Source organism: Nothoprocta perdicaria, unplaced genomic scaffold (assembly GCF_003342845.1).
Source record: "Nothoprocta perdicaria isolate Ctin4 unplaced genomic scaffold, notPer1 scaffold_0, whole genome shotgun sequence".
In the NCBI taxonomy this organism is placed as follows: Eukaryota; Metazoa; Chordata; class Aves; order Tinamiformes; family Tinamidae; genus Nothoprocta; species Nothoprocta perdicaria.
Window position 1 is genome coordinate 1,487,375 of NW_020454092.1, and position 13,435 is coordinate 1,500,809.

At 45.4% G+C, this 13,435-nt stretch overlaps 2 protein-coding genes across 2 annotated transcripts; both read left to right on the top strand.

The window, feature by feature from the left end:
* Positions 1-195: 195 nt before the first annotated feature.
* On the top strand, positions 196-6,090 carry LOC112953605 (coiled-coil domain-containing protein 173-like). Its single transcript, XM_026046721.1, has 8 exons — positions 196-593; positions 771-944; positions 1,031-1,230; positions 1,863-2,019; positions 3,123-3,262; positions 4,104-4,296; positions 4,828-4,992; positions 5,752-6,090. The coding sequence occupies exons 1-8, from the start codon at positions 390-392 to the stop codon at positions 6,046-6,048; spliced, it is 1,530 nt and encodes a 509-aa protein (XP_025902506.1). The 5' UTR covers positions 196-389; the 3' UTR covers positions 6,049-6,090.
* A 1,443-nt stretch (positions 6,091-7,533) lies between these two features.
* On the top strand, positions 7,534-12,529 carry LOC112943402 (coiled-coil domain-containing protein 173-like). Its single transcript, XM_026034582.1, has 6 exons — positions 7,534-7,661; positions 8,273-8,429; positions 9,446-9,585; positions 10,269-10,461; positions 11,072-11,236; positions 11,768-12,529. The coding sequence occupies exons 1-6, from the start codon at positions 7,534-7,536 to the stop codon at positions 11,867-11,869; spliced, it is 885 nt and encodes a 294-aa protein (XP_025890367.1). The 3' UTR covers positions 11,870-12,529.
* Positions 12,530-13,435: the final 906 nt, after the last annotated feature.

Consider the following 13,435-nt stretch of genomic DNA (forward strand, 5'->3'; position numbering starts at 1 on the left):
GCCCGTGAGTGCGGCCTGCGAGCGGCAGCCGGGCGCCCCTTCCCCAGCCCCAGCCCCGTCCCGTCCCGTCCCGCTCCTTCCCGGCAGGAGCGTCCTGCTGTGCCCAGGCTCGCGCCCCGCCCGCGCACTGTCCCTGCCCAGCCCCAGCCCTGCGCACATCCAAGCAGGTGGGGCACACGAGCCCCTTCATCCTCGCACCCGGCCTCGTTCGGGGGCAGCTCTTGCTGCCCTGTCTGAGCTTCAGGGCATAAGGACTGTCATTGTAATAACTTACTGTCATAACTGTCAGGAACATCTTGGTGCAGCTTTAAATTGAGCATTTTCTGATACCAAATAACTTCACTATCTTTTCTCCCCTATACACAGCCCTAAACGGTTTGGCAGAAAATATGATTCTAGATGGATATTCTCTACCAAGTGACGTAGGTCTTCATCAGGTTATTGTACTGCCCAAAGCGGAATGGGAAAGGATTCAGGACAGCCTGGGCAGCACGGCCAGGGAAGCCGCACGTGTCCTTGCCGAGCGGAGGGCGCGCACGGAGATGCACTTGCGCTCCAAGGCGGCCGTGAAGGACTGGCCCAACACCATCATGGTACGTACTGCACGCAGGGGTGAGCTCGGCCCCCTCAAATCTTTTAAAATGTTTTTTTAAATTAAAAAAAAAAGTGGATATAATCTTCAAAATATTTTATACATTTTTAATCTGCAGTTTTTAAGCATGATCTACAAAAATAATAAAAAAAAAATGTATCTGCATTGTGCATTGTAGGGCCTGGCACAAAGGAAACTTAAAGCCAAAAACCTCAGTAAAGAAAGGAAAGAGGAAGAGAAAAGGTTAATAGATTTGGAAGAAGCACAGTTCCAAGCAGCAAAACGAAAAGAGGCTATTGATCAAGCAAGAACCTATCAATACTACAGGAATGAAAGAGTGAAAGGGTTTCATGTCTGTTGGCAACTTATTAATTTAAAATTTTATTGAATTTCTTAGAGCTTCTGAACATGCAAATCATGTGAAATCTTCTTTTGTAGAGTGCACTTCTACTTACTGAGGTTCTAAAAGAGAGAGATGCTCAAGTTGAATTTAAAAAGTTAAAGCAAGATATTAATAAAAAGAAGGAAGAAGAAATGGAACACGCACGTAACAAAGCTGTTCTCAGAGAGGAGGAGAAGGCACGTTCATGTGAACATTACATGAAACAAAAGGCACTTCGCAGAGATCAGCTGGAACAGTAAGTAATAATCAAAAGCAACTGTTTTATTCTTTATATAAATTGTCTTCTCATAAATATGTTCTATAAAGCTTTTAGAGAAACCTGCTAATTGTTTGGACCAAAAATGCAGTACAAACGCAGGTGTTTACACGACAGGCCCAGGAGATTTCATAGATTAAATCAAATTCCCTGGTGCAAAGGAAAGGCTCAAAGCCTAATCTGACATATTCCAGGTCTAATGTATGAACCACTGCAGAACTTAGCACAAAACATCACCAGCTTAGGCCCTTGCCTGCATGTGCATGAGGGAAAACATAGATTCCATAGCACTTACTGGGAGAATCCTAATTGTTCAAACTGCTGCAGAGCTAAGCCACAATATAATTAGTTGTTTTAGTGGGTCATCCAGATAGGAAGAAACATGTTTTACCAGTAGACTGCAATCTAATTGTGCAGCTAAGTTCTAAACGGAAAATGTGAGACTAACTTCAAAACTATTATGTTAATTTTATTTCTAACAGTCTATAACCGTCTCCGTTGCAAAGTGCACATTGTTTGGTGTTGAGGTACCTTTAGGCAGGCAAGATCTTTGTCTTTTCACTTCTTTATGAGTCCTCAGCACATTTCTTCAGCTCCCTCCTCTGTTTCAGGATAAAGGAACATGAGCATCAGGCAGAACTAGCCAAGCTAGCAGACAAAAGAGAAGGGGAAGAAATTCAGAGACTGACGCGGTTGTACCAACTGGAAATTCAGAAAGAAAAGGAAAAGGAGCAGGCGGAAAAACTTGAGCGTCGGAGGCTGCATCACGTAAGTAGCAGGAAAGCAGAGAGCTCAGGCCGGGCTTTGCCCTGGAGGCGGGGAATGAAGGTGCAGAGGCCTGAGGGCAGCAGGAGGCATCGTGAGCTCCTGTCTGTGCCCTGGCAGCTGCAGCCTCCCCTTCCCGCTGCTGGGAGCCAGGTCTCTTGGGGAGCTCCCTCCTGCAAGTGACGTCCTGGTGCCTGAGCCTCGCCCAGCCAGGCTGGCACCGTCTGCGTGGGCATCAAGGAGTGTCCTCCTTGGCTTCACGCCTGGACTTGGGTCCCATGTCGTGTTCCGTTTTGAGCCCATTTTTCTTTGCTTGGAGGAAAGAATAATCTGTGCCAGTGAAAATGACAGCATCTTTTCAACTTGTTTTCCCTTTATGACCAGCAATGTTTAGGAAACTGAGCAAGACCTGCTGCTGTCCCTCTTCACTTTCACAGGTACCTTGCCACAGCTGAAGCAGCAACATCTTGGTTGAGCAAACAATTTTGACTGGTACATGAAAGATGGTACTTTTCCCATGAAACTCTAGAACAGCCATCTTCAGCTAGTATAGGCACTAAGTTATTAGACTGGGAAAGGTTTGGATGAGGTGGACCATAAGAAACACATTGTGTGTGCTGGTGGGGACTGTATATTTCCATTCTTCTCAACTCCACCCCTCCTGCTTGTAAGCAAATGGAAGTGAGGAATAATCCCCCTAACACTGTGTAACATCACAGCGTTACCCCACACTGCTGCATGAAAGAGTGTCCTTGGGGTCTCCTCTCCTCACATCTACTGTTCCTCTCATGTTTGAAGAGGGATTATTCCTCAGTGTCCAAACTTCCTCTGTCTTTGTCCCTGTGCATATCACTGTATGTAGCATGCTGAGGAAGTGGCTGTGTTCAGTGCTCACTTCTCCTCCTTTTTTCCTTTGTGCTACTATCTCCCTTTCACGCATGCTTGGACAGGGAAGTAGAAGTAAGTGCAGGTACTGAGAATCCCTTCTCTTCTTTGAAAGAAAGATGGATAGAATTGTGAATGGTTCCTTCTAAATTGATACTCAAGGCTCAGATTTCCTAAACTGCATATGTTACAAATACATCAGGACCTTTTTGTCTATGCAGGAACATGTAGCTGACCAGAAAATAATCAAAGCAGCACAGGAACAAAAACAACAGGAGGAAGATGATCGGATTAGAGCTCATTTCAAAGCAAAGCAAATTATTGCCAAGATGAGAAGAGAAAAAGAAGATGAAATGCACAGGTGGGTACAAAACTAGATCACAATTTAGAAGGAGACTGTAATCATATTCAATTCTTTGAGACTGATGCTGCAACACAAACCACAGTTATTCTACAAATAAATCCTGCTAAAGATAGGGAAATCAGAAGAAAAAAGAAAAGATTTCTTTCTTAACTTCAGTAACAAGTTGGGGGGCTGGAGAGATTCCCTCCTCAAGCAAAGCATCAAGAGTTGCAGAAGTGCAAAGCTGTACACCTGTGTGTTGGGAGTAGTGATTTTCTGCACAGCCTGCAAAACCTGCAGTCCCCAGCAACTGAAGACAATTAGGATCCAGGCAGAAAGCAGTTTTGGATCATGAGCTGTATTTCCCCAAGGCAGAACAAGGGAAAGACTAACTTCTTAACTGGACACCTGTATTAATTACATTGGGTAATGTACTAGTAAGGTAATAGTAAGGAAATATGGTTTATTTATTTAACTGTGAGAATATGGCATAAAGACACCACTGACCTAATGTAGTAACTTCCTTCTCTTACATCTTTTCATCAAGTATTCCCAACAGCTCTTTCTCATGGCAAGATGATAAGTGGACTCCTCTCTGAGCGATATAGCTTATAACTGCAACAAAAAGCTGTTTTGACAAAACTAGACAACAATTATGTGCCAAAACAGGTATTTTAAAATAACAGAAGTGAAGGAATACAAGGGAGTCAAGGAGTTGGGCAGGTGGGCCTGTACAACAAGCAGAGAGGAGAGTGGATGCAGCATGGGTTTTCTGGGAGCAGGAAAGCCCCAGACAGGGGGGCTCAGGACAGGCCAGAGGGGGTACCCTTGTATGTTATGACAGTTGATGTTACTGCAGGCTAATGCAGGAGCATCAGGACACCATTGTTAACCGACTAGCTGCACAGATGAATGAGGCATTTAAGATGGAAGATGATCGTATTGCTAGAGATATTGGAAAAAAAGAAGCGAAACAAGAACAAGAATGCAAAGACAAAGAAGAAAAAAAAAAGGCTGACATTGAATCTATTGCTGAACACAGAGCTACTGTGGTAAGAAACCTGGAGAGGGAGGGGAAGAATACACTGTGGTATAGCCTAAATTCTCAGTATCTTTAAGAGATACCACAGTTTTTAGCGTCTACTTCTTAGTCTTCATGGAGACAGAGAGACATATACTCATTTTTTTTTGAGTATATAACTTAAGAGCCACCTATCACATTTACCAGGTATAGGGTTAAGGGTTAACTGCTTGAGCAGTGTACAAGGAGTATATGTGAGGATACTTTCTCCAGAGAGCAGAGGTGGAAGGCTCTATAATCACTAGTAATTTCTGTGAACACTTTCCATACTGTAGCTCTGCTTATCAGCACGCATCATCTGCCATCTCTCCTGTAGTCTCCTCTCCCACCACATGTTAGCGCTTATCTACCAGCTCTGCTGAAAACCCTGGCCTTGGGCACTGGCAGCCCCAGTGACCATGCTCATTACAGCTCTGAAATGGGAGTTCTTTTGTGGAAAGACATGACTTTCAACTTAGCTGGCTAGCTACTTGGTTAACTTTGAGTATTTTATAAAACATAGATGAGGATGAAAGCAGAAAGGAAGAAAGAGGAGAAAGCAGAGGGTAAAAAAGAACTTTATGAGTTAATGGAGGCAGATCGCATCTATCTGGAAATGGAAGGAGCCAAGAAACAGAGACGTCGTTATGAAAATATGGAAGTCCAGAAAATACACATCCAGCAAATGGTAAATACAAGTGCTGTACTCTAAGGCCCCTGTAAACCACCAACAGGACGAGATCCTGGCAGAGAAAGAGGGGGAGCTCTTTGTTGTTGATTGTTTTGCCTGCTTGCTTAAGCAGTGCTGGTGCTGGGGACCAGCCTCCTCTTGGAGCAGGGGAACATTTTTCTTTGAGACGGTCTCTGAGGACCACATTGGTCCAAGAGGATTTCCTGAAAGAGCTGGCAGGAGAGAGATCAGTACTTTCCAAACACAACTTGAAGAAACACCAATCTAGGATTCACATCCCATTTCTGCACCTGAGCTTCCTTTGTGCTCAGGACCCCACTGCTACAATCCATCAGGGGCTGGACTGGTGATCTCCAGAGGTGCCTTCCAACCTCAGCCGTTCTGCGATCCCCACTGGGGGCCACTACTACAAGGCCCTTCCTCTGGAGAAGTGCAGCTCCAAGCTGAGTGGAGTGTGCAGCTCCACGCTGACCTGCACTCATGGGCCTCAGTCTGCCCTGTGTCACTGCCACTTACTGCTGCCACTTGGTACCTTCTGGGCCAAAGAGCAGCTGCTAATGTTGACCTTCACCAAAGTATTACTTTTTTTTTTTTTTTTTTTGATAAGTATTAATTAATTCACAAAAGTTTAGATCTCCTGTAAATTCATCCTTTGCAAGTTTTAAAAGATAGTTATGGTATATCCGTGCTATAACTGTATTAAAGAAAACTGTATTAAGGAAAAACCAACCCTTGCAGTTCCCTTTTCTTCACTAGGCTGAAAAGCAGGCAAGAAGACAGCAGGAAAAACAAGCAGACTTGGACTACGATGCTCAGAGAGAGATTATTGCACTTTTTAAAGAGCAAGAATTCCAGAACTATGCAAAACAAGTAATTGAATTGGAGTCCAAAACTACGCATAATCTTTATCCTCTTCTTAAAGCATCCAAAGAAGGAACAGGATTTGTATATGGGCCACTTTCTAGAGGAAATGGATCTAGTTATCAAGCACAGGACACTGATGGGACTCAGTTACCTTGTATCTGTACTGCAACTCAAGAAGTAGAAACATGAAATAACATTGAGACTATCCAGCAAGGAAGCCGAAATACAGTTTTCATGTGGTAAATATAATAGACTCAATGTCCTTTTTAATTTTATGCAAAGAATTAAAACTATAAGGGATCCTTATTGAATATATGCTATGAAATGGGAAGCCCATTTGAAAAAAAAATGCCAGAGTTAACTACAGTTTCGAAAATCACCAGCTTGTGTACTTTTTGAAAGTTATTTTGTTAAATTACTGTTAAATTAGCTGTGAGATACATAATTCATCTCTGTATAACACAGTCCATCCAACTTTTCTTTTTTTCTCTCATCTCTCATAGGTTTTCATTATTTATTATTCTAAAAATTTATTGAAAAGGTGCCCTAGACTTTCCAGGCCTACCACACATAACCCAACATAACCCAAATTCCCAATGAAGGATGGGCAGGGAATTCTCTTCCAGCTGCACTCAAATAATGCCGGTCTACTTTGAAACCCTTTTGGTCTTAGCTGCTGTATCCATCATTCAGCCAGTGGAATGGCATGTTGTTATCAAGACACAATGTCCATTGTTCTCTGCATAGATGCTACTCACTTCTTTCATTAGCCTTTTTCCAGTTAGACATTCCCAGTAAAGAAACTTTACACTCTACAGAAGAAGGCCCAGCCAAATACCTTCTAAAGTTGTAAGACTTATGCTCCTGCTATTCTTATAGTAGCTAACTCTGTAAAACAAGTATCGTGTATATAACAAGTATCACAACAATAGGCCACTGCATAATCAAGTGGTATTATTTGCAAAGATAAATGTGATTTTATCACAGCTAATCAAAGGTGTTACTTACCAGGAAAAAAAAAAAAAAAAAAAGAAAAAGCCCCAATACAGCTGTGATTAACTACTACAAAAAAAAGCATGGCAACAGGAGACAGCAAACTGGGACTGTTCTTTCAAGAACAAAAACAGTCATTCAGTAAAACAGATCCAGATCTAAAACTGCTTCCCAGATCTCTGCAGCCAGCAGGGAACATCTAGCCTTATTCTTCAACATCAAAATCACTTTACTCCTTAAAACTTGGTTTCTTTGCTGAAATGTTCCCGTCACGTTCCTGCACTGGACAGGATTAGAGCTTCACGCAGTGACTTACTTCAGCAAACACCCTGGGCTACAGGCAGCGCATCCCCCCTTCGGGGACAGACCTACCGCTTTCCCAGCGCAGTAACCGCCCCCCCGGGGAGTCTCGGTGGGCCTGGACAGAGGGAGAACTTGTGTGAACCCCGACCTGGTCACTCAGCGCCGCCTGAACCCGGGCGCAGCAGCGCGGGCCTCGCTCCGGCTCGGCTGGCGCTGCGCAGGCCGGGGGCTCCCGCGGGGCGGCCCGGGCAGCCCCGAGCGGGGCCGGGGCGGAGGGGCGGCTCCCCGCGCCGGCCGCAGCGCCCAACGGCCGCGCCCAACGGCCGCCATTCGGCGGGAAGGGGCGGGCCCGGCGGCGGAGGCGCTGTCGCAGGCGGGATGGAGGCCGAGCAGCGGGAGGCCGCCCGCCGCCGCGGGCAGCTGCCGCAGCAGCAGGGCGAGGAGCAGGCGGAGAAGCGGGAGCGCGACGCAGCCCGCCGGGCCCTGGCCCAGGCGCAGCTGGCGCAGTGAGTAACGCGGCCCCCGGCAGCCCGCGGAGCCCCCGCGGCGGCGGAGGCCGCAGCGGCCGCCAGGGCAGCGCCCGGGCGCGTGACCCGCTTCCCTCCGCGCCCCGTCGCGAGCCACGCGCGGCTCGCAGCCCCGGACAGGCCCCGGTGACCGCAACGGGACGGGGGTGCCGCCGCCTCCTGCTGCCCTGCCCCGTGTCACCCCCCGGGCCGCGGCCGCCCCGTGCCCTCTGCCCGGGCCTTGGCACCACGGGGCAAGATTAGAGCTTCACGGGGATGCTGCCCAGGCGGCACAGGCGGCCGGCGCGCACCCAGGCAGGGCACCTGAGGTTCAAGTGCATCCGCTGGTCCTGTCTGCTGCTGCCAGTGTGCGCTTAGAGAGCAGAATCCTGAGTATTTCTGCCTCGAGCTAGACTTGAGCTTTGGGCTTGGGACGTGAGGCAACCTTTAAAAATTATGATTTGTTTTTAATCTCTTAACAGTCTGTAAGCACCGCCGTTGCAAAGTGCAGATTGTTTGGTGCTGAGGTACCTTTAGGCAGGCAAGATCTTTGTCTTTTCACTTCTTTATGAGTCCTCAGCACATTTCTTCAGCTCCCTCCTCTGTCTCAGGATAAAGGAACATGAGCATCAGGCAGAACTAGCCAAGCTAGCAGACAAAAGAGAAGGGGAAGAAATTCAGAGACTGACCCGGTTGTACCAACTGGAAATTCAGAAAGAAAAGGAAAAGGAGCAGGCGGAAAAACTTGAGCGTCGGAGGCTGCATCACGTAAGTAGCAGGAAAGCAGAGAGCTCAGGCCGGGCTTTGCGCTGGCGGCGGGGAATGAAGGTGCAGAGGCCTGAGGGCAGCAGGAGGCATCGTGAGCTCCTGTCTGTGCCCTGGCAGCTGCAGCCTCCCCTTCCCGCTGCTGGGAGCCAGGTCTCTTGGGGAGCTCCCTCCTGCCGCGGTGACATCCTGGTGCCTGAGCCTCGCCCAGCCAGGCTGGCACCGTCTGCGTGGGCATCAAGGAGTGTCCTCCTTGGCTTCACGCCTGGACTTGGGTCCCATGTCGTGTTCCGTTTTGAGCCCATTTTTCTTTGCTTGGAGGAAAGAATAACCTGTGCCAGTGAAAATGGCAGCATCTTTTCAACTTGTTTTCCCTCTGCGATCAGCGATGGGTAGGACATGGACGGACCTCCCATAGCTGCTGTTTCCCCTCTGTGAGGGCTTGAACAGGGAGGGCTAAACCGAAGGGCCTCTGACTCACTCGTGTGGGAGAATAAGAGCAGAAAAGTTCCAGTGGTACCTGCAGGATTTTCCTTTTCCCCATACATACTCTGTGTGTAATTATACAAATTTTACTGCATTTGTCTTCAGTCTTTTATCTTTGATAAAAGCAATATATCCTTATAGTTGCCTTGCTGGGTGATTACAAAATTCTTGTGGCTTATATTTTTATCATTCTGCAGAGGTTATTTTTGTGTCCTTTGGGACTTGTAGCATCCTGATGATACATAGGATGGGGGAAGTCAAGATAGAAGCAGGGGGGAGGCAGACGAAAGAATATAACTTGCACATACAGTGCCCGAGGTCACCACCAGATTGTTGCAAGTGAATATTCATTTCTGGAACAGTTTGTGGCAATTTATGACAACTCTTGCCCTGGTTTGTTGTCTGCACCTCCTCATCCACAGCTAGAAATAAAGAACTGTAATTATAATAGACAAGGCCTCTAAAATGTTTGTATTTTCATTTGGTATTTCCAAAATCTCATCTTGTATAAAAATAAAAGTATCTTTAAACAGGAGCATATTGATAAACAGAAAATAATGAAAGCTGAAGAGGAACAAAAGGAAGCAGAAGAAGATGATCGGATTAGGGCATACATTAAAGGAAAAGAGATGATGGCAGATCTAAGAAAAGAAAAAGATGATGAGACTGCTAGGTGAGTCCAGGACTTGAGTTTTAAGTTTAACCTTCAAAAATAATAATTTGTATATGTACATATAAAAACATATATTCAAACATAATGTGACAGAGTATTCAGCATTCTGAATTCAGCAAAATCAAATCTGTGTGATATAATTGAGTCTTTCTGTAATTAAAACTTTGAGGGGAGAAAAAAGTAAAGTTCAGAAGAAATGCCTATAAGGATTTTTTTAGCCTCAGCTTCTGCAGTACTTGATGCTTTGCCAGGAGGCAGTTTCTCTACTCTTGCTCTGCTCTCTCAGCCTGACTTGTTAACTGAGCACCTATATTAATTTCCCTCATTTAACTCATTTAGCAGTATATATGGTATTGTTAGCACTGAGTGTGGTGTTGCTGAGCTAATCCAGCAGCTCCCTTCTCTTCCTATTTCTGGTGAAGGATTCTGACCATTTCTTTCCTAGTGGCAAGATCCTAGGTCTCCTCCATGAGCGATCCAGCTCCTTATTCCAAGAAAAAGCTAGCTGGACAAATGATCCAGAGTACTTCTCTGCCATGTTAGAACAGAAAGCCCTGTTCCCCAGCAAGAGGAGCACATGGGTCATGGGTGGGTTAGCAAGCTTGTGTGGCAAGAGAAATGGAAGGAACACCCTAAGGAGGAAGATACCCTGGTATCTTATAATACCTTATGCTTTCCTTCAGACTATTGCAGGAACATCAAGACAAGGCTGTTAAGCAGTTAACGGCACAAATGAAGGAGGCAGTAAAGATGGAGGACGATCGTGTTGCTAAAGGAGCTGCAGATATGGAAGAAGAATACCAAAAGAAAAATAAAGCAGCAGCAGCAAAAACTAGGGCTGACATTGAATCTATTTCTGAACATAGAGCTTCCACGGTAAGAAACTAACCTGTTCTTATTCCTTTTTCTGTTGTATATTCAGTCTTTTGAATATTTGTGAGAAACACTATTTTAAAAAAGAAATATTAACAACCACCTCATTAAAGACCAAGTGGACTTGCATGCACACTTCATATTTACCACATCTAGGTTTAGGATTAACTGTTTGAGTAACGTGCAAGCCATGTATGTGATGATACTTTCTCCAGAGGTTAGAAGTGGAGGGCTCTATAGTCATTGTTAATTTGTGTGAACATTTTCCATACTTTGCACTGCCTATTCCAAACAAGGAACCTGGCCCAGGTTGCAGGTGGTGGGACTGCTGTCATCCATCAGCAGGCTTCACCAGGACATTGGCCGACTTTTCGGTGGCCTCCTGTCCCTCTCCTACCATATACTAGGTGCTTATCTGCCAGCTCTGCTGAAAACCCGGGCCTTGGGCACTGGCAGCTGCAGGACCATGGTCATCACAGCTCTGAATCAAGGGTTCAGAGCTAAGGGTTCACTATCAGTATCATCTTCAGTTTATAGAATAGCTGGTTGAAAAATATGACTCTCAAATGTAACTGGTTAACTATTTGGCTAACTTTCTCTGTGTGAAATATAGATGAAAATGAAAGTGGAAAGGGAGAAAGAAGAAAAAGCAGAAACTGAGAAAGATTATAATCAATGGATGGCAGCAGATCGCATCTACCTGGAAATGGAAGAAGCCAAGAAGCAAAAACGTCATGAAGAAAATATGGAAGTCCAGAAATTTCGGGTCCAGCAAATGGTAAACATAAGTGCTGTACTCTATAATCCACTTTAGAAAGAAGTATAAAAAGAGATCAGTGCTTTCCAAACACAACTTGAAGAAACACCAATCTAGGATTCACATCCCATTTCTGCACCTGAGCTTCCTTTGTGCTCAGGACCCCACTGCTACAATCCATCAGGGGCTGGACTGGTGATCTCCAGAGGTGCCTTCCAACCTCAGCCGTTCTGCGATCCCCACTGGGGGCCACTACTACAAGGCCCTTCCTCTGGAGAAGTGCAGCTCCAAGCTGAGTAGAGTGTGCAGCTCCACGCTGACCTGCACTCATGGGCCTCAGTCTGCCCTGTGTCACTGCCACTTACTGCTGCCACCTGGTACCTTCTGGGCCAAAGAGCAGCTGCTAATGTTGACCTTCACCAAAGTAGTACATTTAGAAAAGAAGAAAGCTTATAAACCGATTCACAAACTGTAAGCTTATCCTCTAAGTTTTAATGGGTAATTATACTGTGAAGGAAATACCAACCCTTGCTGTTCCCTTTTCTTCACCAGGCTGAAAAGCAGGCAAGGAAACAGCAGGAAAAACAAGCAGACTTGGACTATGATGCTCAGAGAGAAGCTGCCTTTTCTAAGGAGCGAGAATTTCAAAGATAAGGACAGTAAGTAATTGAAGCTGTTAAGACTTGCCCATGACTTTTATACTTCTGTCCAAGTATTCAAGATAGGAAGAAGAGGTGGGCATGGGCTTCCTATCTGGGTTTCATTCCTCCTTTTCTTCTTTAATTCAATACAGAAAATAGCCAGGGGTCAGGTACCTTGTAGCTGTAATACTGCTTGAGAAACAAACCGCTGACCAAAACAGTAGCAGTGACCTTTCCTTTCTGAGGGGGAAAAAAGTCAGAACTAATTTGCATGTGCCTTAAAGCAAAGAAAACCTCACCCATCCCTGCCATGGGCCTGGCTGCTGGGCTGGTTTTGGACAGCAGGAGATGGCTGATGGCGGGTGGAGCAGAGTCCGGAGTAGCTGTCTTTGGTGCAAGGGCTGAATGCCCATCAGTGGCTGGAGCACGTTCTCCTTGTCCTCCTTTGAAGCTTCATCTGAAACAGTCCAGTTCGCCCCCTGTGAAACCACCCTGCAAGGCCAATTGAAGCACAGTAAGTGGGAACAATGGAGTTCGTAACAATGCAGTTTCAAAAACTAACTTACCATCAAACTAGAATACTAGCATTACTGTACTATCAACTAAGAGCCATGGAGATCTCTCTACAATTATCTTGGAGTAATTCACTTGGAAATGATTTTTTTTTTTAGTAGAGGAATGGCAATTAGCTTGTAACATTCTTTCTAAATACTTTTTTCTTAATTCACTAAGAAAAATTTATTTGCCTTCTCTTTGAGCCAGTGCTCCTTTTACTACTTCAAGCTTTTTACAGCAAGCAGAAAGAATGGAAACTTTTATTAAAGGCTTTTTATGGCAGAAGCTGGAGCCTTGAGAAGAAGCAATGACTACTGCAAGCATCATGCCGAATGCCCCAGAGCTTGATAACGCTCCAAAAGCATTCCCAAGTGCACATTTGCACAAGCTCACTATTGTGCAATTGGTGAGTTAAATGGATTATGGTCTACCCCCACAGCAGCCAGAAGCAAGGTGGATTTTACAGCCTCAGTTTCTACTTGGCTTCAGAAGCAGTCTGTTTCCTAGGCTATGTCTGCTTGCACTTCGGTGCTACAGCTTGCTTCCAGGGGGAGTATGCCCTCTTACCTGCAGCAGCTACAAAAATACCCAACTTGCACCAGGAAAAAGACTTCCTTATAGTATACCTAGAGTCAAGGAGAAATGCTGTGCAATTAACAAAATTCAATATTCAGAGGAATGAAGTAGTGACCTGTAGCGATTCATACAATTTTGAGAGCTTGATCTACTAAATTCAAAGCTGCACATAGTTTGTGTGCTTACTTTAAATGGATCGCTAACTATGGTTGGCCCAAACACAAATACAAACAGACAAGGAAACACCAAAGTAGTAATTCTTTTTCTATATAGATGTGAAGGACCATGAGGGAGGTAGTACAGCATCAGATAAGATTGTCCCAAGAGGTGGCAGAACTGCAGAGGCTCAAGATGTCACATTCAAGGCAGGAGGTTGGTCTGGGTGACCTTCCAGCTACTCTGTCCCTTTATGAAAGCAAGCATAAAAATGCCCAAGTACATGGAGTTC